At 43.0% G+C, this 27,788-nt stretch overlaps 1 protein-coding gene across 1 annotated transcript in view; it reads right to left on the minus strand.

The window, feature by feature from the left end:
• Nucleotides 1-844: 844 nt before the first annotated feature.
• LOC121874269 (protein Wnt-6-like) overlaps nucleotides 845-27,788 on the minus strand; it is a 55,887-nt gene continuing 28,943 nt past the window's right edge. Inside the window, exons 2-8 of the mRNA XM_042378378.1 lie at nucleotides 11,353-11,576; nucleotides 10,789-10,920; nucleotides 10,002-10,495; nucleotides 6,024-6,164; nucleotides 5,274-5,380; nucleotides 3,724-3,847; nucleotides 845-3,120 (exon numbers count right to left, since the gene is read on the minus strand). Of these exons, the coding sequence (XP_042234312.1) occupies nucleotides 3,028-3,120; nucleotides 3,724-3,847; nucleotides 5,274-5,380; nucleotides 6,024-6,164; nucleotides 10,002-10,495; nucleotides 10,789-10,920; nucleotides 11,353-11,576 (1,315 nt within the window). The 3' untranslated portion in view covers nucleotides 845-3,027. The remainder of the gene's footprint in view (nucleotides 3,121-3,723; nucleotides 3,848-5,273; nucleotides 5,381-6,023; nucleotides 6,165-10,001; nucleotides 10,496-10,788; nucleotides 10,921-11,352; nucleotides 11,577-27,788) is intronic.

The raw sequence follows: 27,788 nt of genomic DNA on the forward strand, positions 1-27,788 counted from the left end.
TTGTTGATCTTCACTTGAATATATAGCATCTTGTTAATTAAATTCAACAGTTTACTACAATATAGTATGGGGCTCCAAGCCATCGTAACATGACGCCCCAAGCAGCCTGATGCATTAGCAGTTTAAGACCGTTTCTATAGAACATTTTCACTTATGCTTAGCTACACCGTACAATAAACGCTCACATACCATATCAAGTTGTGAAGGTCAGCAAATGTTACTCAAATTTGAAGACATAGAAAGAATATAAGATAACGCACATTACTCCGACGCTCAAACCTCACAGCTACAGAGAAACTTCACTTGTGCCTTATTTTATGAGTTTTCAATTAGGGTGCTAACTCATATAAGTATTTACTGAAAATGTGTACTTTTTCAAAATTAAACATGGAAACTTACCTTGACGCGACGGTGGCGGGTCCAGCAGGTGTTGCGGTCCAGCAGGTGTTGCGGTCCAGCGGGTGTTGAGGTTGGTAACTAATTCGTATGTCCGCACATTATGCCGCCGGTAAACTAGTACCCGGAGTACCTGGAAAACGTCTTTATCTACTGACCACTCAGACGGCAGACTATACTGAATTATGCGGCACCCAGGAGTAAGCACTCGTTTTTTTGTTTTCAAAGTTTAAAGCCGTCAAGCCTCCATTTCTTTTACCCCCAAAATGAATAGTTTTACAAGACTAACTTCTCCGTACATTAGCCACTCTATATTAGTTATATGGCATGTAAACATACAATAGTGTTAGCTGGGAAAAATTAAAAAGTTAATTTAAAAATTTAGATTCGATTTTCCTTCTTGATTTACATCAAACCCTTCATTAAAAAGGATAAAGTAATACACAAATAAAGTCAATAATATTTATACAACCTGTCGTCGTTCACCTGTTAGTGACGTCATCAAGGCGTCCCCATAGTTACCATATGATGTTCACCATAATATTGTATCTTACAGAGGTGTTTACCAATTATCTCTATAAAATTATACAATTATAAAAATACAATATAATATATAATTATAAGAGACTATTCTATCATAGAGACTGTTGGTATTTACCAGCTATTAGACACATGGCCGTTGTCACAAGCAACACTCATATTTTCATAATAGTATTCATAATTACGATAATATCACGGAAAGACTTATATCGCTGCTAGTGTGAGTTCCGCCTGCTTGTGTTGCTTGTAGGTGGACAGATGGTATAGTAGCAAGCTTTTACTGAACCTGTGGTGTTCAGCAGTTGTGTTAAAAGTATAGTGCTATGGCTGTGTTAGACGTACAGTGTGTGGGTGTACTAAAATGTACAGTACACCCAGTGTAACGTTATCAGTATACTGAAGTCGGAATTTCAGTGAATGTTTTGGAAGCTTAGAGTCTGTGTAAAGGTGTCAGTAAAAACAAGTGGTTTTGTTGAATGCGTAGTGGAGGTGTAAATATAAAGCCAGTCGGTGTACTGAATGAGGATACCTGTGGGTGTAGTGAGTGTTGTGTTTATAGGGCTTAAGCAATATAATGTTAGCATAGCAAGAACAGTGAAAGTCCTTAATAGATTAAAGGAACTTTAAGGCATAGTGGTGATGATTTAACATAAATAAATATTCATAAAGTTGAAAGCGTGGTGTAACAATACTTGGCAGTTCCAAATATCAAGTTTTGGTTCATTGGCAAGATAAAAAAACTAATGTGCAACAGAACTTTTTGGCAGAACTATTTCTACAAAAAAATCTAAACTTAGGAAAATATATATTGACATCAATAATTACAGCATTTAACAATATAATGCATCAATTTGATAATGTTTGCTTATTTTTCCGTGACAGTTGTGTGTCACTGTGTAACAGCTGTGTGCTGCAGAAACTATTATTTAATGAATGATGTTTAATAATCTTGACAAGCGAAATACCAAAAATGAAACACAACATTATGAAATTATGTAAAAGCTGATCTAGAAAAAATATGACTATTCTTACAAAACAACTGAAAATCAGCTAATCTGCCAAGCTCGACTCATAACGTAAACAGTAGAGATCTCAATATACAATATACTAAAATCTTGGTTTCAGAAAACAAACACTGTCTTCAAAGAATACACAAACCTCTCAAACACACCGCATATACTGTATACAACATAATCATAAAAGCATTACATCAGACTTATCATCCTCTGTTATCCCTAAAGCAATGCTCTCTTTTGATCTTGTATAATACTTCAATCTTTACTAAACGATCGGATTATTATCCAAGCTATCTAAGTCTAATAATTGGACTTCAATACAACAGTAGGTAGAGTTCACAAACCACTTGTCACCTCCAGGTTCTGCACCAAGACACCATAAGTCTGTGTCAGGTATCTTGCACCTGTTATATCTTTATCTCTTACGTAATAACACTAAAACAATCACGTCATTAATATTTGTTAATCAGATTTGACTTCCTTACGTTTTTTTATTCCAAAGATTACTATTACTATTCTATTTATTTTCTTCTGAACAAATACACTGAAGAAGTTTATAGTTTCAGAATGTCAAACACTCGATTTCATGACTATTTTCTTCCTCTATTTTCCACACCAGGGATTATCAGTGTACATATTTATTTAAACGCCTAAACACGCTTAAACACTCAGGTGTTAGAATTGTGCAGACATGACTTCATAAATGGCTTGTTTCTCTCGTTTTCACTCCAAGGCTTAAGTACCAATATTTGTCATTCTTCTTGTTTATCGTATATGATTACTGTACAACCAAACACTCAAGCTTTAGCTATATAAACATCTTAGGCCCTTTCCTCTCTTTCTTTTTCAGAACAGGAGATAATCATAACTCTGTTGTAGTTCTTGTTTAAGGTCACCCATAATTACACTCAAACACTAAAATTAATTAAGTAATCAACCATTTTCTTTCGGTTTATTAGGTAATCAATCACTTTCCTTCAGTTAATTAACCTCTTTCATTCCCACTTGTTTGGCTTTCTTTCCTTTTCTTTCGCAGTAGTATTATCATTACTGTCTATTATTTCCCTCGCTTGTTCTATCTGCAGTAAGATGTGACCTTCTTAGTACGGCACTTCTGACAGGTCACCTCACAGCAGTAGGTGAAGCGGCACCGACAGTTCTCCTCCACCTGAGAGAAAAACATATGTTTGTACAAGTTCTAAGACTGGGATATGAAACTCTAGTATGGGAGAATATATATATATATGTGTGTGTGTGTGTGTGTGTGTGTGTGTGTGTGTGTGTGTGTGTGCGTGTGTGTGTGTGTATTTATACAGAATTATACCAATGGAAGAAAATCGATAACATCTGAAAAACAAACATAAAACAAAATCTACTCGATTCAGTAGATTTAATGAAATATTTGTGGTAACAAGAGGATTATACAAAAGCCCTTGATATCTAATAAAGTGACATAAACATATAAAAAAACGTCTATTAAGTGACATATGATGTTTATTTGTTCTTTTAGTTTAAATCAACTGTATATATAGTACATTACTGTAAACTGAAAATGAAACTTTGTTTTAATTGTAACACTTAGTACTTGTACTACTATTTTATATTAAAAATAGATAATTATATTTAATCTAAAACTCAAGACTCCAACAAAATATTATCTTATGCAGTAATTTAAAGTTTATAAATGTCTTAGCTGATGATCAAACACCTTAACGCTACCTGGGAAGAGTTAGGTTAGAGCGGTTAATCACCAGTAAGGAGGAGGACCTACCCAGTGTTCCTCCTGAGTGTATCCTCGACCACAACACAGCAGCTCACAGTCAGACAGGCCATCAGAGGTGGTGGCATTACACACACGACCATGAGTGCCCAGGGACCCGGTCCTCTTGTTGACGCTGTAAGAGAACACAGTGAGACGTGACGGCTGGGTACTGCAGTGGGGAGCAATATCTACAGCTTGATCGAAAAGTCCTAATGCACCTGCAATATAATCAATCATATTGTTGTTCCTTGTTAAACCTACATTGTTATTTACTTTGTTTTATTTACATTAGATGCTGAAAATGATCGCAGTAGATGTTAGGCGTGGATACCATTCCCAATATTTACTATAAGTAGAAGAAGGTATACAGTTGCCTTAAAGAGGTCCTTTACCCCCTCTAGTGACTCGTCATAATCTTTATAATTTGGTCGTGATAGTTATATACCATATTGATTATGAAGGTCATGGGTCATTCATTGTTACCGAGCTCATTCATTCCTTCACTCTCTCATACACTTAATTCTTCTAGACTGACCTTCCTTATATTTTCGTCATAAATTTAAATTTTTTTCCTTCGTAAAAAAAAAATTGGTCTGTCTTAATTTGCATGAATGACTTTATATTTGTATATATTGTTGTTTATTTATTAGATTCTTCTTCTATAAATAAAGAGGAAGGGTGACTTGGGAAGTGTTTATAAGTGACTACAACAGAAGCTTCCAGACGACAGAGGGCGAGTGTAAAGGTGTTCACATTACCTCAGGGGCAGGGACCACCTCCCCCCCGTTCTCCTGACGTCCAGCATCTGAATTTATCCACCAATCAGCTCCATCGTTACAAAACTACTACCCATTCATTCATAAGTTTAGTATTGCGACTCTGCCACATGTACAGTACAGTATGTAACGTCACCACAGGGAGTAAAGGAGCTCTTTGAGGCAACTGTACGGTACATAACACTGCAGGTACAACAAGGAGCAACTACTGTATGTACTTAATCATTCAATCATCCTGTAGAAGTGTAGAAGGCTACTGATGATGACGGGAGAACATAATTAAAGTACATCTCTTGTTCATATGAAATATTGTGTCCTTACAAAAACTGATCTATCCCACGTTAATATAATAATTAATTCATCTCAATAATTCTTATACTACTCAAAACTAAAGGTTTTTGTTGTTGTTGTTTTAGTTTTCTTTGAAGTGTTGCTGAACTGTCATCCTCTTTAGGCACCCTAGCTTATTTCACCTCATGATAAAACCCCCTACTGCCAAGCCAATAAAAACTCACCTAACCCAAACGAACATGACCTGTGACCTAAACCCAAAATGACCTGCGACCTAAACCCAACATGACCTGTGACCTAAACCCAACATGACCTGTGACCTAAACCCAACATGACCTGCGACCTAAACCCAACATGACCTGTGACCTAAACCCAACATGACCTGTGACCTAAACCCAACATGACCTGTGACCTAAACCCAACATGACCTGTGACCTAAACCCAACATGACCTGTGACCTAAACCCAACATGACCTGTGACCTGAGGCCTACCTGCAGAAACTAGGCGAGTCCTCCAAGAAGACCAGATCCTGTTTCTTGGGTAAAATGGCGGACTCCGTCTCTGGGATGACCGTCTCCCCGTCGTTACTGGGAATGACCTGGAATACGGTGAGAATACGTTACCAGAAATCACATGGAATTACTGGAATGGTTTACTTGGAACTTCCATTAAAACACCAAGAATTATGGCCGTGGTTACTTGGATTTCACTGGGAAGATTTGGATTTGTTGGAATGGGTTACCCGGAATTAATTGGAATTGTTAGAATGGGTTACTTGGAATGACTTGGAATTGTTGAAATGGTTTACTTGGAATGACTTGGAATTGTTGAAATGGTTTACTTGGAATGACTTGGAATTGTTGAAATGGTTTACTTGGAATGACTTGGAATTGTTGGAATGGTTTACTTGGAATGACTTGGAATTGTTGAAATGGTTTACTTGGAATTGTTGGAATGGGTAGGTTGGTAATGGTCAGTCTTATAACACTGTCTACTTCTAAATTACGTGAAAACTGCAACTAAGAATCACTGTAGAAACACAGGATTTTATTTCTTATGTGACTCCTCTTGACGAACGAAGACAGAAAATAAGAGCCAAACAAAAGAGGAGAGAGAGAGAGAGAGAGAGAGAGAGAGAGAGACCTTAGGATTTCCCAGCGGGGTGAACTGCATTTGTAATAATATAATAGAGAGTGACAGATAAATACATATAGAGAGAGAGGTCCCCCACCCTCGCGTACCTTGATGGCGGAGTTGAACTTCTCCTTGAGGTGTATGCCGACGCTCCTGAAGGAAGGCATCCTCCTCCAGCAGGTCCTGTGGGTGCATGACCCCGACAGCCCGTGGCACTTACAGTGGAGCACCAAATTGTTCTTCACCGCCTGCAGGAGGAGAGAATACGGTCATGTAGTCACTCAAAAAACTATCTCAACTTGGAGGGGGGAGGATCGATGAACTTCAGAATGAACACTGTGACTCCTGTGGGTGACTGTAGAGGGCGTGGGGAGGTGGTGTGAATGTTCAGGAAACACGCGTCAGTTCTCTATCGTTTGTGTGGGAAGAGAGTCAATATATAGGTAGCATAAATAGGAGGTAAATATGTTAGTGACACTTAATGAAACGTCAGGTAGGTTCACCATCACCTTTCGTGGGTAACACAGCCATATAAGTGGTGTAAGTATGTGCTCTAAATGTTCATAAAACGTTAAGTGGTTCTTCATCGTCTGTGCAGAAGTTCTTAGACATTTAACTGGTGTGAGCAGACAGGATAACTGTTCAAGCAACTTAATAAGGCAAAAAGTAGTTTCTCGCTGACTGTACTGAGGTCAAGTCATTACACCGACATAAAGTGAAGCATTACTAATACACCCGTAATATATTCGATAATTAATCAGTAAACTTTTTTTACAAACCATCACTAATTACCATCTATCCGTGTGGCCTTAATAAGCAAGATCGCACGGGAGCTAATGTCTGGTAGCGTCGCGTCGCCCAACACTAAAATTTCCATAAACACGATAATGGAGGCGTATCTCAGGGCGCGTCGCTGCGGCCGCCGGGATAAACGACTTTTTTAACCCCTTTATCCCTGGATCTGACTGGTGGTGGGGGTTTAGGGGTCAGCCAACAGACCAGGTGTTGGTTGTTTTAGACAAGACAACATCACTCATTACACCTGGTCTTAATTACCACCCAGGGCAGGTGTAAGACGTCCTGACCAGGTGATATCATCGATCCTTAAGCCAGGACTTCATTGTCAACCAGGGCGTGTGCGAGACGCCTTGGTCAGGTCATACCACCACCCATTACACCAGGTGTTAATAACAGCCTGGACAGGTGAGGGACCAACACATCAGGTGGAGGGAGTCGGGGGTCATACGTAACGTTTATAATTATACTGTATACATTATAATATAATATACAATATATATAATTATATACAACAATAATTTTCTTTCTCTCACATCTTCTTAAAACATTAACAACATCGTTACGTCACTCAGCCTCCTCAAAGACGAGTTTGTCTCATCAGACAAGTTTTTTCAACACAATAATTGACATAATTAAGAGTGAGATAGTGAGCGTGTCGTCTGATACGTCACCAGCACTAAACCACCCTGGGCCGCCTCTGGCTCATGTCGTCACCTGGCAGGTGTGTGGGGGTGGGCGACGCCTTAACACTGGTACTTGTACCATTAACCTGCGCTGCAGGCACAAGTCACACATTACTCGTCTTATACAGCATCCACTACAGTTACATGAGTCGCCAAAAAGAACGCCAGACGCTGTTGGTTGCTCGAGCTGGCGCTGTTTTTGTGACACCGGTTTTTATACTCGCTAAAGTAACATGTGTGAACCAGAAGAATGAAAGCTGTAGGTCCTGAGACGCGTTACTGCCCGTCATCCGGTACTTGTCTGTTATCCGGTGTTCAGAAGTGTCCGTTATCCTGTACTCAGAGTTGTCCGTTATCCTGTGCTCAGAGTTACTGTATTCGTTATCCAGTGCTGAGTTGTCCGTTATCCTGTGCTCAGAGGTGTCCGTTATCCGGTGCTCAGGGGTGTCCGTTATCCGGTGCTCAGGGTACCGTAAGTTTATTCTTCCCCAACATAGAATACAAGAACAACTACTTCACTATAGAAACGAATCAAGTGAGTAAAGATGGCGTCGTAATGTGTCTGAGACTGTACCATGACTGTGGAGGTTGGAGGTGGAGGGGGAGCTGAGAGATGGAGGTGGAGGGGGAGGTGGAGGAGGGAGGTGAGAGGTGGAGGGAGGGAGGTGAGAGGTGGAGGTGGAGGGGGAGGTGGAGGAGGTGGAGGGAGAGAGGAATAGTAAGAGAGAAACAACAACAACACTTAAGGAAAAAATATCTGGTTATGAAGACCGGAGGTGTTAACTGTGTCCATGATGACGCTCGACTGCAGATACAATGTAGTCAAATTGTGACCACGATGACGTCAAACTATGATTACGACGACGTCTGTAGCTACAATGACATCAAATTGTTGCCACGCTTATGTATAACTGGTTATAATGATGTCTAACTGTGGCCATGATGACGTCTAACTGTGGCCCGCTGACGTGTAACTGAAGCCACAAGGACGTCAAATTGTGGCCACGCAGACGTCTAACTGTGGCGGCAGTTCTTGTTACTGGTCAGCTAGTTTGGGTGTGAATATGTTTAACCACGCCAGGATAGACTAAATAACTTAAGCACCGGGGCAGTAAATGTCACTTTTATCGGCTCCTCGCCCAGGCACTCATTCAGAATATTTTTCCTCTGGCTATACAAAATCTAATGATGCTCCTCACAGCCTTACAAAAAACACACTAAGTGGCAACAGCCCTGGACTGCTATATAAGTCGAGGCTGCCAAACTTGACGGGTGAGACAAGTAGTTTTATGCCCCTGGTGGAGGATTTGGTGACACTATTAACACAAGACCGACTTAATGGTGCCGACCTCCACAATGGCTGCCTAATGGCCTTGTTGACCGGGTATAAACATCCTCACTTGCCTCATAAATGGACATGCTAAAAGTACATATTAGTCTTTAACAAACCTCTGTTAATTATGCTGTTCGTGTGTGTGTGTTGAAGTCCGCGTGCTATATGGTCTAATGGTATATATATATATATGTACAGAGTGGGGGATATCCGGTTAGATAAGATCTTATCACTATCAACATTACAGTCACACATGACGGAGGTAATGTGGAATGACCCCCTCCCAGACCACAAAAAAATATTAAGGGGCAGGAAACGTTCATCAGTATGATAAATTAGAGGTTCTTATCATCCGTCACACACACACACACACACACACACACACACACACACACACACACACACACACACACACACACACACACACGAACATAGAAATATAAATATTTTGCCATCGTAACACCCGGAACAATTCATCTATGCCCATTAACACTAGTACTCACGCTACCACCACTACCACTCACTACCACCACTACCACCACTCCTCAACTATCACCACCACTATCACCACCCTCTCCTCTACCACTACCACCTCCACCATCACCACCACTCAACCATCACCACCACTATCACCACCACTCTCCTCTATCACCACCACCACACTCCACCATCACCACCACTCAACTATCACCACCCTCTCCTCTATCACCACTACCACACTCCACTATCACCACCTCTCCTCTATCACCACCACCATCACCACTACTCTCCTCTATCACCACCACCACCTCCACCATCACCACCACTCCTCCATCACCACTACCACTCCCACCATCACCACCACTCTCAACTATCACCACCACTATCATCACTACTCTCCTCTATCACCACCTACCACACTCCACCATCACCACCACTCTCACCACCACTATCACCACCACTCTCCTCTATCACCACTACACTATCACTACCACCACACTACCACCACTCTCCATCAATACACCACCACCACCACCACCATTCTCCATTACCACCACTCTCCATCAATATACCACCACCACCACCACCACTCTCAACTATCACCACCACTATCACCACTACTCTCCTCTATCACCACTACCACACTCCACCATCACCACCACTCTCAACTATCACCACCACTATCACCACTACTCTCCTCTATCACCACTACCACACTCCACCATCACCACCACTCTCCTCTATCACCACCACTATCACCACCACTCTCCTCTATCACCACCAGCACTCACCCGCCTGCCAGCCTCGTTGTTCCAGAGCATGACAATACTGCGGATGTCACGACTCTCCCGACGCCTCAAGTACCGCCAGTCCATGAAGTCCCTAGCCATGCGGTAGCCGAACCCAACATTATCGTCACAACCACTCCAGTGCCACTCCTCTCCAGACGCCCCAGGCATCCCGGGCGTAATTCCCGCTTCTGGCACCATTCCTGCTTCTCCTGATGCCATTCCTTTTCTCTCTGCAACCTCGTTCGTTGAAAGTGGTCGTCCTGGTCTCGTCACGGTGTCGTCCCGTTCTGCCAGGGAGTTATCGAAGAAGTTGGGTGTCCACTGCCTCTCCTCCCGCGCCTCCACACGTCGCCTTCTGTTGCGTCTGGCTACATCTGACGTTCCTCTTCCCTCTTTTCTTCTTCTCTTCTTCCCGCCTCGACCTCGCTGTTTACGTCTACTTGGAAGTTCGAACTTCTTTCTTTTTTCACTTTTTGGCTTCTTTTTTTTCTTCCCTAAAATGAAAATGGTAAGAAATTAATTACCTGAGAAAACACCAAAACGAAATATTAACTCATTATGATAATACAGACGGCGTGTGACAATGCGTCTAGCTTAAATAAAAATTACAATTATCATTAACCCTTTAGAAGGCAAAGTAGCCCCTTAGGTGCTTTATTATGGGTAACGCCAGACGATTTAATTTAGGTGAGAGAAACCCCTGCCCTCTAAACTCTAAAGGGGGGGGGGGGTTTCTCTACTCCACAGCCCCGTGATAGGTGAGGAGGCGGCGGCGGTCAGAACGTACCGAAGTTGACGGCGCCGAGTGAGTTTCTACTGCAGGAACACTGAGGAAGGTCACCCCTCGAGCACGCCGCAGTCAACTCATGGGTCACCCCCGCCGACACGATGGCATTCAGGAAGGCAGTCTCGGGTGTGTCTGGGGGAGAAGAAACATGTTGATCATTTATATACTGGATATGGGTGTAATGTTCTAAGAAATTCCTCCATTCATCGAAATTTTTTTATTCCAAGAAATGTTATATAAAAATCACGGCAAAAAAGTCCTCTGACATTTAAAATCCGAGAAATAAAATTAATTTCACGACAAAAATTCCTCCAGTGTTTAATAAAATTCTGATATGATGAGAAATGAATTAAAAGGTTCCCAGGGCCAAAATGACCTAACGTCACCAACACTATAAATGGTTTACAGATTTGAGGTATTCCAACACTTATTCCCATTTAAGATATCTCTGTTGACTCTCTCTCCCTCTCACTAACAACATTCCAGAACCTCTCTCACTACCGTTCCAGAACCCCTATAAAAACGTTTCAGAACCCTTATAAAAACGTTCCAGATTGTTCTTACCTCTGCTGAGAATCTTCTTCAGCGACCGCCTGTTGTCGGAGCAGTTCCAGCGGCGACTGGCGAACTGGAACTGACACTCCTTCATGGCCGCCTGCGCCCCCTCCAGGATCAACTGGAACATAGGCTGTTTGCGGCAGATAATGCTCTGAGGGTCCTTGGACAGCCGACGGCCTCTCTTGCGGCAGATGCGGGAGTGATCCATGATGGCCCGGTTGCCCAGAGACCTGCGACAGGGAGAGAGGGAGGGAGAGTGAGTGATTGAATGAGAGAGAGAGAGATTGACCTGCAACAGGGAGAGAAGGCAGGTGAGAGGAAGGGAGAGTGAGTGAGTGACCTGTATAAGGGAGAGACACTGGGTGAGAGGAAGGGAGAGTGAGTGACAGAATATGACTCAGCTCATCCAACCTACATCAGTGTATTTATGTTTAAGCTTCATTATAAACAAGACCAGTGAGCCCTCAGATGTCTCTTCAGCTTCCCCGTGAAATGTATCAGTCAGTTCAACAGAAAACTCGCTCGCTCTCTTCGTCATGTCCTCGTGGGCGTTGCCAGAGGTACGGTAGTGACGTCATCATTCGGAAGGCGAGTCAGTGGTACCTGAATATTTTTTTTTGCAATTTGTCCTAAAGCAAAAAAAAAAAGTCTAACAATAATTGATGACTGATTAGTATATTTCAAACCATACAGGTAAGTTCCTTTATGGTATCAAAAGGTATATGCGTGATATAAAACTAGTAAACACTTAACATTAAGCATTATCCTCACTCTGATTTAGAATAGATAATCGGGTTCGTCAATGGGTGTACAGTAGGTTGGGTCATACACATGAGGGGTGAATGTGGTAGTGGTGGGTGTGGTGGGTGTGGTGTGGTTGTGGTGGGTGTGAAGGGTGTGGTGGTGGGTGTGATGGGTGTGGTGGAAGTGGGTGTGGTCGTGGTGGGTGTGATGGTACAACACGTGTATGGATGTTCTAGGAAACACGACCCATAACCCACACAGCCAAGGATAACACTAACACCACTGCTGCTACTGTTACTGTCACTCATTTCTACTACTGTTACTCCTGCTACTGTTGACATTACTCTACTTCTGGTGTTACTCCGTCAGCCTGCCCTCCCTCGGCTCATGTGTTGATCCAGGGTGGTGCACACGGAGGGACACAAATGAAGACAAACTCGCGCGTCCTGGGTTAGGAAAATAAACAGACGTAGCGTAGAATGAAGGAGGAAGTAATAAAAGTGAGGGAGACGGAAGGGAGAGGAGGGGCAGGTCTCCCCCATTCATCTGTTGATACGGCTCGACCATTCCGCCCGCACTCCACTATCATAAAAGGCTGGTTAAATAAACACCTCAGGATTGGTTATACACTCAGCTAAATGGCTGGGTCAACAGTGGCTCTCCCTCCAGCTTGTGGGTGTCGCTGCTGGGGGTGCGTTTCCCAGGTCACCGAGCCCCTGGTAAGGTGACGCCTGTATTTTTTGATCCTATTGTCCAGCCTAGAGGTCCCTGTTCCCCACTGTGTGTGTTAGGTGAAAAGGTAAACGTTTCTTCCCATCACACAATACTTTTAGTCTCCAGTTACCTTATTTTCTCTCTTGTGGAATAAATGCTTTCCTTTTTGACCTATAATCACACAAAAATAATCAACCTCGAATTGATTTTACGTATATATACAGAAGACGGCAATAGTTAATCACCCTCAATAGTTACAAGCAAAAGAAATGCATGAACACGCTTTCTCATCGGCAGCAAGTGTGACTACATCTCCATTGGCTTCTCTGTAAACCTATTTGGTAGACAAAGTTTCCAGACACACACAGAGGAGGGACATCACATCCTGTTACTGGTGTAGGACTCTAGCCTCACCTGGTCCAGTCTGCGGGGAGTTGGTCTGAGCCACGAATTTCCCACAAGAAGAATATACGATAAAAGAATAAAATAAATAAAACCACAATAATTTCTGCCCAACACTTACGTAGACAACATAATCTACATAATAAAAGACAGAGAGAGAATTATACCTTCCTCCAACAGTATTGAAGCAGCTCAGTCTCACGGGAGGAGTAAGACTATCCTTAAATTTCGATTATTTTCTGGGTTGAATGTGTCATGTCTCTTTTAGCTTAAACATGATAATTACTGGATTAATATACCATGTTAAGCAATCCAATATTTAACTCTACTGGAATTTAATTTATGAATAGATATTTCCTTCCTGTGATTATGCACTTTTAAATGTTCTTATTACATGTCCCCTCACCACTACTACCACCACATACCACACCAGTACTGTCTATACCACTACTACCAGAACCACCACACCAGTACTGCCTATACCACTACTACCACTACCACCACCACCACTACCAATACCATCTGCATCATGTGCCCGCATCTTATCAGTTCCATCTGCCTTAAACGTCAGCAGTAGCAAAAAGAAGCACCAGCAGTAGCAGCAACAGTAAGACTCACCAGTAACAAAAACAACAGTAAGACGCACCAGTAACAAAAACAACAGTAAGACGCACCAACAGAAGCACCAATATGACGCAACAGCAAGAGAAGCACTAATATGACGCAACACCCACAGAAAATAACAATATGACTCAACACCACCAACGTCTCTCCCTCACCCAACAAACATGGCCAAGATGAACTAGGCATAGCGTTACGCCACAGTGAGTCTGGTGGGCGAGAGTTTGTTTGTAAGTGGTTTATGACGAGCTGGCCAGTGTTACGACCAGTCAAGGTGTTCCTGCACCCAACCCCTCCACGCCACACTGTTTAGCCCACCAGAGAAACTACCACAAACACGACCCTCCTCTACCCCCTCCTTCCTTCCCTCTCACCCTCCCTCCCTCCGCTGTGAAGGAAAGAAGAGAAAGTGAGGAAGAGAAATAGGTGGAAAGACACAGCTCAGCGGCACTCAATTAGCTGCGTCATTTAACTCTATGAATGCTATACTAATTCTGCTTGATTTGAGATATTGTTTATTTTTTTAACCAGTCCTCGTTAACGCAGTTTATGGCCAATTTGAGGAATATTTATATCTTTTAAGTGTGATAATAATAATAATAATAATAATAATAATAATAATAATAATAATAATAATAATAATAATAATATAATAATAATAAATATCTTTATTTTTCTCTCCTCATTCATTCCATGTTGTTCTCTCTCTCTCTCTCTCTCTCTCTCTCTCACCCCAGAAGCAGGCCAGGTTAATAACATAATGAGAGAATTAACGAGAGGTGAGTAAGGGTGAGGGAAGTGAGCTTTAAGGTCGGTAGGGGTGAGGTGCGGTGGGAAAGATGGAGTGGAGTGGAGTGGAAAGGGGTGGGCTGAAGCAGGGGTGGGCAGGAGTATCATGGTGGGTTAGGGCAGGAGTATAGTAGTGGGTTAGGCAGGAGTGAGCAGGAGTATCGTGGTGGGTAGGAGTATCATGGTGGGTTGGCTCAGGGGTGGGTTGGTAACAGACAAAGAAGCAGCTGATGGCCCACCCTACGTCCATCAATGTTTATGGTAGTTGTATCCTGTCCGTACACACACGTGGCACCCCCCCCACTCACCACACCCACTAGTCCCCTCTCACACCTCTCAACTCCACCTCCCCCTGCCCCCCACCTACACTTCTCCACCCCTATTAACTGCGTCAGTCAGCTCTGTGAATACCGACCCTGACTGACTGAGATTGACGCAAAGAACTTTTCTCCCGGGATGGGGCCAAGCAGCCATCACTGACAGCTTACGAGTCCTCCAGCCGTCCCGACGAATTCACACTATATTAACATTTTGTAGACAATATCCTAAAACAAATATTTTTAGTTTGTTTTTGTAAAGGTTTAATTGTTGCATTGTGAAGAAATACAACGCCATTCACATACAGGTGTTTGTGAGCGCATGTGTGTATGTACAAACGCAAATAACTCCTTGTGTTTGTGAGCACATGTACACCAACATGTGTGCCTGTGTGTACTTGTCCTACATACCCATAAGCTGGGGTCGCCTGCACCTACACATGATATGAAGGTCGAGAGTGTGTGTGTGTGTGTGTGTGTGTGTGTGTGTGTGTGTGTGTGTGTGTACGTCCTTTACTCTACAACAAATACCTTTTTTATTTATCTTGGAGGTAGGAAACAGGGGGGGGCGTGTTCCTTCATAAAAGACTCAGATATATTTGAGCGTCACCCAGGCACACGTCTCCCACTGTAAATGTTTCTCTCTCTCTCTCTCTCTCTCTCTCTCTCTCATTTTACATCTTCGTTCACTCTATCTCTTCTTCCTTTCCCTCCTATCTCTCTCTTGTTTTACTATCCTCTTTCCTCCTCATTTCTTCAGGTTTATTGTACTTCCTCTCCCATTTTCTCTTATTAATCCTCCTCCCGTTTTCTATGCCTTACTCCTAATGAAGGTAAGACTATGATAAATGACTCACTATTACCAACAAACATCACAGTGGCCATTTTCTCGTGACAGGATCAAAATAAATTAGTTTCTTTCGTACGTTTCACCTGACCTTGACCTCTGACCCCTTAATTAAGACCAGAGAGAATTGGTAATAGGTATGAGGGGAGGGTGGATGAAGGAGGGGGAAGGGAGAGGTGGAGGTGAGGGAGGGAGGAACTATCATTATAATATTATTATTATTATCATCATCATCATCATGTTTATCATTACTCCTATCATCATTATCATTATCATCATTATCATTATCATCATTATCATCACCATCACCATCACCATCACCATCACTAAGGGCGCGATAACACAGGATTAAGAAGTAAAGGGAAATAAAAAATTAACAATAAGATAAATAATACAGAAATTAAGCCAAGACTCAAGGGGTTAAGTCATCGTACTCAACAGGTAAAATAATCGTACTCAAAGGGTAAAAAAATAATCGTACTCATGAGGTGAAATCATTGTACTCAAAGGGGGAAGCAAGAAAGAAGGAAGACAGGAAAATCGATGAGAGGGGAGACAAAAAAGGGGACAATAAGAGAGGAAGAATAATGGAAGGTGACGTTAATGTTACTTTCAAGGGGAAATTTGTATCTTTATATTATCTCCCCTTGCCAAGTGGGGAGGAGGGGGAGGAGGAGGAGGAGGAGGAGGAGGAGGAGGAAATGAGGAGAGGAAGAGGAGAGGTCGAGAGATGGGAGGAAGAATAAGAAAGAGGGGCAGAATTAGAGAAAGGGGGTTGGAGGAAGAGGAAGAGACGGAAAAGAGTGAAAGAGGCGGAAGAAGAGTATGTAAAAGAGAAAAGAACGGGAGAGGGAGAGAAAGAGGTGATAGAGAGAGGAAGCGGGGTGAAAGAGGGAAGGAGGAAAGAGAGAGAGAGAAGAAAGGTGACAGGAAGGAAGAAAGGAAGAGAAAAAGAGGTGACAGGGAGAGGGAGGCTCCTCACAAATCTTAAAAACCAAGCCTTAAACATCGATAAGAGACATTCGACCTCCCGGGAGATATGAACCACACAGAAGCAGACAGAGAGACAGGGAGACAGACGGAGAGAGACAGACCACCACCTGCCTCCCGTCACACCCTCTACTCCGTCACCGTCACTCCCCCACACACGATCTGTCGCCTCATCTCCGCCTCCACCAACTTACGACCACTGTCAAGGGGCGGCCACCCAGGTCCCTGTTCTGTTATCTCCTGACTGACTAAATGACTGTGTGTGTGTGTGTGTGTGTGAGGATCTACGCCCCACAGAAGGTGTACTGCGGTGAATTATAACTTCTAGAGTACGATGTGTGCGTAAATACAATTAAGTGGATCATGACACTTCGTAAACACGCTATAATATGTCTGTATTTATGTAGTGAAAGTGAGAGTATGTGTGTATGTGTGTGTATGTATGTGTGTGTGTGTGTGTGTGTGTGTGTGTGTGTGTGTGTGTGTGTGTGTGTGTGTGTGTGTGTGTGTGTGTGTACAGTACCTAAAGCTTTTTGGGTACCTCGAAAGGTGTGGCGCCGGACGTGAGCCATGGGAAATGTTGTTGTTATTGGTGACGCCATCTGCTTAGTGTCAGCTATCAACTGATGCCGTGAAGCAAATGGACAAAATGGGTGACTCTTTCCAATAAATATTTGGGTTTTCTTAGATTTACTCTAGGATATTGTAGGATAAACAGACAACCGTGTTTTTGTTTTCGGACCAAGGATCTCGGTGGTGGTGCAGCCTTGCCTTGAAATCACAGTAAAGACTTTTTGGCAAGGTTATAGACCCAGAGGAATCTATAAACCTGCCACTGTTACCAGGGGAGCTCTACCAATAAACCTGCCACTGTTACCAGGGGAGCTCTACCAAGTGACTTATACGGCAAACTTCATTACGTAACTTCCCGATCGACGCAGAGGTAAAGAAACCCGATAATAAAACATTCTGTAGAGCTGGGATATCTTATGTTACTGCAGGTTAGGTTAAGATTTTCATTTTGTGGATTAAGCAAAGATTTTCATTTTATATTCTATATTTTTGTCGGAATCCCTGAACACCTTAGCTTACTTCACTATTTAGATAAACCGCCTTAGGGGTTAGGTTGTTTTAATTATGAGTCGCAATAAACTTGGGGGGGGATAATCTTCAGGTGATCCTTTTTGTCATTATATCTGATCCACTTGTTTATGCTAATCAACCCTCATTCTGTATATACCTGGACACACCTGCCAGAGTTTATTTACACCAGGTAAACAGCAAGCATTTATAATCTGGGTTTACACGTTGCATATTCAAGAAAGTTTTTCCTCACAGGTATGCTTAATCTTAATATCAAATTGCCGTGTTGGGTGATGCTGCGGGTAGTGTTTACATGAAGACAAGTTCACACGGTGCATGGTAATTTGTTGAGATTTATGCATGACCAGATATTAAGATAGTGTGTAACTTAACTTGGTCGGTGTTCAAATAAAGGTGCATGATTATATTGGCCTAAAGCATGATAATAGTCACCTGTTGCATGATAACGTTCGACTATGCATGAAAACGTTCACCTGATGCCCCATAATGGTGCTGGTGGTGCATGACAACTACCATACACACGCGCCATTATTACCATACGTTGCATGGCGGGGAGGAGCTGCCATGGGTCAAGACTCCCTCCCTACCTTCTTAATTACGTCACGTTGAAGTTGGACAAATAAATATGGGTGCAGGGTGATGCGAGGTGTTGAGTGCTGCTGTCTGTCTGTCTGTCTGTCAATTTTCCCGCTCTCTCTCTCTCTCTCTCTCTCTCTCTCTCTCTCTCAAAGTAAAGAAAATAGACAGACTATTCACCTGTTTTCCGGAATGTAGTTGAGAGAGAGAGAGAGAACATTGACAGACAGAGAGACAGAGAGAGGTGCACATTGATATTTCCTTCCCTGACTCATCGTCCACGTGTTCCTTCAGACCGAGGTGTTGAAAACTAACATATACTTACCAGCGTCTACCACCCCCTCCCTCCTTCTCTTCACCATCCCCTCCTGTCTGTCTCTCCAACACTCCCTCCTGCCCCTCCCCCACAGTCTTAAACATATTCCTCGTCCATCCTCTTCACTTACTCTACCGTCCAATCTTTTATCATCTACCTCCACCTTTCATCCTTAATCTCTCACCCATCCTCCGCCTGTTATCTCTCACATGGTAAGGACGAGACACCAAGCATCAGGCCATACACTAAGGTGAGTCTTCATGGTCCAAGACGCGTCACCTGGCCACCCACAACCACCGACCCCTACACTACTGTCTAGAATCTAGATGATACCATGCCAGGTCGCAGCCTCCACCACTCCCACAACACCTCATGGTAAGTCCGGCTCTCGTGGCCCCCTACCTCCTACACACACACACACAGCGTCATACGGGTGGCCTTCGCTTACAGCACATGGCCCTCATTACCAGCATCTCCTTCTTGCGTGACCCAAAACACCTACACCAAATACAGGTTTCAGGGAATACTTGCAGCCCTCCTAGTCAGAAGCTGTAACTCTGTACACCATGATCCATCACGGTACATGGATCTTATGGCCAGGATATCCGTCCCTCCTGAACCACAACATCAACACCCACCACAAGTTTCATGGAATGCCAGCAACACATGGCCGTCATGGCGCCCCAGCCAGCACAACTCTCACACACCAGACGAGTTCTGACAGCAAACACTAGAGCGGCCTGTTACCCCTTCCGTCGACACTTCATCCCGGCCTTGGTGTTGCACCTCGTCCATCTCACTAACGCGCTACAAAGACTTGCACGAGAGAGACTCTCCAGGTGCACCAGCTTGCTGCCCGCTAATTAATACTCCGCTCATTACTCCCTCCCTACGCTTGTCTCCCTCCCTCTCCCCTACGCTTGTCTTCCTCCCTACCCACCTACGCTTGTCTCCCTCCCTCTCCCCTACGCTTGTCTCCCTCCCTCCCCCTACGCTTTCCTCCCTCCCTCCCTCCTGCCAACACACATCCCCCTCCCTCTTTCTCCAAACATCCCTCTTCCTCCTCCCTACTCCCTACACACATCTCCGTCCCTCCTCCCTACACACATCTCCCTCTCTCCTCCCTACATACTTCCCTCCCTTCGTCATGAGCCACGTCGTCAGGGTCTTGTGTATTCGAGAGTTTTATATCGGGTAAGTTTAAAGAGGAATCTGAGACCGTTTGATTAGTGTCCAAGGTTAGGTTAGGTTAGGTTAGTTGATGCCCCTGGAAAGTTGCTGTTATCCTCAAACTGTTATGTATATGTGTATGTTTGAATGTTTTTTGTCTTCTTCACTTGTCTTTTTTGTTGTTTGTGTTGTTATCTTGTCATTATTTGTTATCATCTCTTTATTTGTTATCTTTTCTTTATCACTAGTTATCTTACTTTTGTTATGTTTATGTGTTTTTTGTCTTTGTTTTAACTTTATTTTCCTTATTGTTATCTTAATCCTGTTATCTTGTCCTTATTAATTCTCTTATACTCTCTCTCTCTCTCTCTCTCTCTCTCTCTCTCTCTCTCTCTCTCTCTTACAAAAACAATGACAACAACAGTAGGAACAAAGACAAAGGCAATAACAACGTAACACGATTATCAACAGACCAAAAACATTAATTACAACAGGAACCACAACAGGAGCCACAACAGGAGCCACAACAGGAGCCACAACAGGAGCAACAACAGAAGACAACAGGAGCCACAACAGGAGCCACAACAGAGACCAAAAACAAAAGACACAACACCTCATTAACCAGGTCCACTCAGGTGTGATTACGTCAGGCAAGTCAACCTCTGATCCTCAACACACACAAACACAAACAAACACAAACAAACAAACAAACAAACAAGCCACGAGTATATTTTACCCACCAAACCAACAACCTCCAGGGTATCGTAACTGGAGGGAACGATACAGTCACGTGTGAGCTACAGATACGATACAGTTAGACTTACGATACATTTTGAGTTATGAGAGAAAAGGTTACAATACATTTTGAGTTATGAGAGAAAAGGTTACGATATATTTTGAGTTATGAAAGAAAATCGTAATACGATATATTTTGAGTTATGAAAGAAAAGGTTACGATATATTTTGAGTTATGAAAGAAAATCGTAATATATCCAGAGTTGCGATAGAAAAATTTACGATACATTCTGAGTTATAATATACTTTGAATTACGAGGAGGAATCAATGTTACGTCATTACTAAATTAGTATCTTCATAAACGTGTTTGTGTGTGTGTGTGTGTGGGTGTGTGTGTGTGGCAACGTGATACACAGATGAGCTAATTATGTCCTACGAGGCGTGAAGGATTTATTAAGTGAGCCACAGGCGGTTAAGGGTGAGAGAGAGAGAGAGAGAGAGAGAGAGAGAGAGAGAGAGAGAGAGAGAGAGAGAGAGAGAGAGAGAGAGAGAGAGAGAGAGCATGGATAAACATATAATAATAATAAAAATAATAATAATAATAATAATAATAATAATAATAATAATAATAATAATAATAATAATAATAAAAATAATAATAATAATAAAGTTTGTTTACCACAGATGACCTTGTGACTTTGACCTTTGACCTGTGAAAAAAATTATTCATCTCGTCCTGACTTATAAGGTCATGAAGGAGCAAAGTTTCACTGCCATTGGGCCATATATTTTTTCCAGGGTCCTCTAATGTAATACAAACACACACACACACACAGACACAAATACATACACGCACACACACACACACACACACACACACACACCTAGGCAAGTCAAGTACACACGCATACGAGTACACACGCGCGCGAGTACACCTGCACTACTCCTTATCAAATACTATCCTTGAGAAAATTGTAAACAGTATGAGAGACGCGTCAGTCGAGCATTCAAAAACTGACGGGAATTTTAAACGCACTCCGGCCGCTGCTGCATACCTCCACCCAATAGTAAATATATAATACTTTAGCTTCATAAAGAATACTCCTTCGTACAACAGTTTATAGCAAGAATGTTCCACACGCTGGTTCATTTTCCGCTCGTTTACGCTTACGAGCCGGAGTAAAAAATATTAATAACAACGCGCTAAGGGGAGGAGGGGCTATTTTTAACAAGGTAAACAAACAAAAGGATATTATTGGAACCTCCGAACTCACAAAGGAATGGAGAAGACTACTAAAAGACATTCCACAGGCTAACACCTGGCCGGAACTAAGCCTTTATTTTTTGTGACGGGTATGTAACCTTGAAAGAGAGAGAGAGGGAGAGAGAGGGAGAGGGAGAGGGAGAGAGGGAGAGAGTTACTAATGTATGTTTTCGTATCACATACAGCACTGTACTGCAAAACATTTTAAGAAATTACAAATAACAGTGATAATTGTACCTCTTGATGATGATGATGATGATAGAATGTATAAATATATATTACTAGAAGAATAATTTTCGACGCTGAAACGACTTAAGAATAACAGTTGTTTGGTTTACTTTACGCTGTCAATATTTTATAACACACTCTCCCTGTTTGTTTATGTACACGATATGTTAATCACACGACACAGCACACCACCACTAACACTCAGTACCCGTAAACATCCGCAACATACTCACGCTACACACACACACACACACTACTACTACTACTTTGCTGTCACTCGGAATCGATATGAGTTATTGGTGATGTCACCTTCATTGGTGAGTTTTGAGATGGCTAAAGAGGCCGATACGAGACCGGCAGAATCGATCACAGATGTTGCACATGTGGAGGGCTACATCGAGTGCGGGAGGGGCCGTGGCAGCGTCTTTCCGGTGTTGGCGCTTGTCTGCCTCGGTTTGCAGTCGGGCTAACTTGAAAGTATTGACACCTTCTCGTGTGGTGCTCCTTCAATAGTTACGATGTGGAGTAATCGTCTCCCAAGTGAGGGGGTCGATTTGGTATTTTTTCAGGTTTGTCTTAAGACTATCCTTATACCTTTTCAGTTGCCCGCCAGCGTTACGTTTACTGTTCGTTAGGTGACTGTAAAGTAGCTGCTTTGGCAGTCTGCTGTCGTCCATGCGGGTAACATGGCCAGTCCAGAGTAGTTGTTCATGGATAATTGTAGCCTCAATGGTCCTACAGTTGGTGTCAGCGGGAATACTGGCATTTGTTCTCTTGTCTTCCCAGCGAACTCGGAGGATGGAACGTAGACTACGTTGGTGAAAGTTTTCAAGTGCATTGAGGTGCCTCCTGTATGTGACTCATGTCTCGCTGTTATATAGCAGGGTGGGGAGGACCACTGCTCGATATACGTGCAAATTCATAGATAATTTCAGCTCCCTAAGCTGAAGACACGGGTACGGAGTCTGCCAAAGGCTTGCGATGTACATCTGATCCGATGCTGAATATCTTCATCGATGTCCGTGGTGATGGACAGGTGGGAGCATTGGATAGGGTAGTGCCGTTAAGCTGGATGGATGGTGGAGGTGTGGCTGAACCAGGGGCAGGCTGAAAGAGAATCTGAGTCTTTCGTACATTCACCTCAAGGCCGAAGTGTGCATATGCATCTGCATAGGTATTAAGGATTTCCTGTAGGTCGCGTTCAGTGTGAGCGACAAGGGTGAGGTCGTCTGCATACTGAAGTTCAGTAATGGAAGCTGCCGACACCTTTGTTCTTGCCTGGAGTCATCTTATGTTGAAAAGACCCTGAACCCGGTACTGGATGTCCAACCAGCCGGCTAAATTGGCACTGGCACGAGTAAGGAAGGCAGCCAAGAAAATGGAAAAGAGAGTTGGTGCCAGTACACACCCTTGTTTAACCCCCGTTTGGATGGGGAAGAACTCAGACTGGGTCACACACACACACACACACACACACACACACACACACACACACGGATACAGATTCTCAAAGTTTTCCTCATAAATGATGACACAAGAAAGCACCGAAGTAGCTAATCTACCCCAAGACACACTCACAAACATCCAAAATGTCATCAAAATTACACTAAGACTACATATAACTTTAATAAGACGACAAAATTAACATAGATTATCTTTGAGCATCCGAGACCATTAAAGTATCTTGCGTGAGTGTCTGTCATCGTACATCTGGCATGGTGGTTGTGGTGAAAGGGTTAAGTTATCGTCCCAATAAGAGTTGCATTATCGTCTACCTCAATGACATAATTACCGACTCTTACGTTCAATTGCCTTCCTCTGTGGGGGTAATTCATCGTCTAGTCAAGGAGGGTCAAGTGATGCTTAGGCAGTTGACAAGCATTTACTGTTATCTTCATATTTCCCTCTCAAGCTTCACTAAACTTCTCATTCCCTTTCAAGCTTCACTAAATTTCTTATCATAATGGAAGTTTAGTGTAGTATTAGTACTTTGTTGAGTGTATTACTGTATAGGGTTAGTGTTGAGTGAGAGTTCTGTCAGTGTGTTGTAGGTGTATGGGAGAGTGTTGGTCAGTATGATACTCTCTCTCTCTCTCTCCTACTCCTCCACCTTCTCTCTATCTTTTCCCTGTCTCCCTTCCCGTCTCTCTCTCTCTCTCAATCGTCCAGTGTTTCTCTCTCTCTCTTCGTCTCTGTCTCTCTCTCTCTCTCTTTCCCCTGTCTCACTTTCTCTCACTCTCCCTGTATATCTTAATTAATTCCACGTCTAACTCTAACGCATCTTGCTCACTCAATGGTCCCACACACCGGCGGTCTAACTGTTGTCTGAACGATGTGTCTCTGGTATCGTAAATTGTCTATTGTAAGTCATTCATTTTACGTTAATTTGTATCAACATTATAGTGCAATGCAACCAACTCCTACAGTTCTATGTCTCGTACTAATACTGGTAGGGAGGCAACATCACTACCACTACTACCACTATTACCACTACTACCACCATTACTATTACTACCACCACCAACCATTACCACTCAATAATAACAACCATCAACAACCAACCAACCACCACCAACCAACCATCACCAACCAACCACCACCACCGCCACCACCAATCAACCACCACCCAACCAACCATCACCAACCAATCAACCAACCAACCACATCCACCACCAACCAACCCCACCCACCAATTCAATCAACTTCACCCCTCAACCAACCAATTCATCAACGCCAACTAACCAACCACCACCAACCAACCAACCAACCACCACCAACCAACCACCAACCACCAACCACACTAACCAACCAACCAACTAACCAACCAACCACCACCCAACCACCACCAACCACCAACCAACCACCACCAACCAACTATCACCAACCAATCAACCACTACCACTGCCACTACCACCACTACCACCAGCCCCGCCACTAACCAATCACAGATATACACATATATTTATACATCCTGTCGTGAGAGGGGGAGGAGCACTCACCTCACACACACACACTGACACTCTCCATCTGTTGACTCACTCACTTTATGTATCCAATTATCCGTCATCATCATTATTATTATTATAGTGTTGTTATTATCATTACTGTTATTATACACGTTATCACTCTCTATACATGACACCTACTCAACATTCCCCCTCCCTCCCTCATTCCCCCTCCCTCCCCTTCCCTCCCCTTCCCTCCCCCTTCCTCCTCCTCTACCCATCACCACCTCTCCACTTCCTAGATTTTTCTTATTTCCTCCCTAAAATCTCTTTCCATCACTTTCCTCTCTATCTCCCCCTCCTCACCCCTCTCCCCCATACCCCCTCTCTCCCCCTCACAGTACCTCACCTGTGACCAACACCTCCGACAAATTCATTAACGAAGTCAAGAAAGCCATAAGCCACTCCCCTCCATAAGGTAGATCTGCTGGTTTCATTAAGGTGTCGGCGACGTCCTTATGTCTTCCTTCGTTAAGACGTTTCCTCTATTATATCACCAACTCGTAAATCCTAACCGTATGAGTTGCCAACCATGACTGAACATCTGCTGATTATTCTATAGATAGATAGATAGATAGATAGATAGATAGATAGATAGATAAATAGATATTGCTACTACTACTACTAATAATTATATAACTCATCACGCTATACCTACACTCACACAGACCTGAAAGGTGAATAGTCTTCATAATTACATGTGTAAGAATGTACCCGAGTCGATTCCAAAATTCGTATTAAAATATTATCCCAAATCCTTTCAAAGTTAGTTCGAATTCCTCTATCCATCCCTAAAAATCATTATCCAACCATAAAATCCCGTGAAGGTAAAGTACATGAACCCTTATCCATCCCTAAAATCCCGTAAGGTTAAATACAAGACTCCCCCTCATTATCCATCCCTAAAATCTTAAAACGACAGACGTGAACGAGTTAGAAATAAAAAAACACATATTAACACTTGGCAACTGCTCCCCGGACACCTAAATCAATGTTGCTGATGGGAGTTGATATTTACAGCTCAATAACAGTGTGTATACGACTCTTCCCTCACCATCATGTTGATAGACGCGCGCTGGGGGGCTTCTTCACCTGTTTGGGCGTGTTTCAGGAGGGTGTGGGGGCATGTCACCTGTTGGGGTATCTTGGGGGCATCACCTGTTTGGAACTTCACCTGTTTGGGAGGGTGGAGGATGGACATTTCACCTGTTTGGGCGTCGTAGTCACTGATGCTGGGATGATTCAGACTTGACACACACTTAAGCGTATGAGGGCATGGTGTACTCTGATTAGGTTAGGTTAGGTTATGTGAGGGCATGGTGTACTCTGATTAGGTTAGGTTAGGTTATGTGAGGGCATGGTGTACTCTGATTAGGTTAGGTTAGGTTATGTGAGGGCATGGTGTACTCTGACAAGTTAGGTTAGGTTATGAGGCATGGTGTACTCTGTTGGCTGCAGGTCCGCTGACTGTAATAATGCTGGCTGTCTATGGCACGTCTTTCATCTCTCACTACATACAGTACCAGAAAATTAACCAATCTAACCTAATCTAACCTCACCCTAACCTAACAGCAACCTTATCTAATCTCAACCTAACCTTCATTTTGCTACATTACATCATCACTATTCTATATATTTACCGGAAATATTACCAATATACTGTCCTTCACACCACGTAACTAATTCATTTTGACCTAATGCCTTTTCTCACCTGTGTGTGTATCATTTTAGTTATCATAATTATGCAACATTTTGTGTGTCGTAAAAATAATATTTCCTAGTTATTCATAAACAGCAGGTGAGGTCGGAAGATAATTGTGCCATCTCACCTGTATGTGGTATGACTCAAGACTTATGTGACTGATGCCTTGGGTTGACATATGTAAGGTTCTGTACGTAGTGTGTGTGTGTGTGTGTCACGTCTCAAACACAAGGTAAATCATACTTGCAGGTGTTACGGATCACTCCTCATTTTGGGCCTTTATGACAGCCACAAACTTCTCCTAAAATTAAGGGTTAAAATAAGTTTGCCTGATAGTGGGTTCTGGGGATGATGGCTGACGTCTTGTTGATAATGAGCTGTTAGTATACACCAGATACACCATCAATGGCCTTTACTTTCTAACTCACAGGGAATAAGTATGATGGATTCTTCGTGTAAGACAAAGAAATAATACAAATATTCACATAAATAAATGAATCGTCTTCAACATAGTATAGTTGCATTTTGTGGAAAGACTAATGTTTCTATGGGAGTCTTATAGTCGCTCAGGTAGTGGACTCTAGTAGCTGCCCGGGTAGTGGTAGTAGTAGTGGTGGTCTGCGTCTTGTGACCATACAGTAAGGCGGATTTATGCCATATAGTAAATTTTCCTTCCTCTATTTTCTCATGTGACATAGATGGTTTCTGAATCACTGCATACATATGGTGCCTGTGGTCAGGTCGGTGGCCCGTCAACTGTCAGGCAAATGTGTTGATCTTAACCACACCGAAGCTGAGTCGTAGTTACCCAGGGGACCGGTCTGTTTTGTGAAGCTCAGGCGGGGACGCTACTTAAAAGGATTCCTCTTCTGTGTTGGGTTTTTTTCCCGTCTCTTCCTCTCCACGTGACAGAGACC

Source organism: Homarus americanus, unplaced genomic scaffold (genome assembly GCF_018991925.1).
Source record: "Homarus americanus isolate GMGI-L3 unplaced genomic scaffold, GMGI_Hamer_2.0 scaffold49667, whole genome shotgun sequence".
In the NCBI taxonomy this organism is placed as follows: domain Eukaryota; kingdom Metazoa; phylum Arthropoda; class Malacostraca; order Decapoda; family Nephropidae; genus Homarus; species Homarus americanus.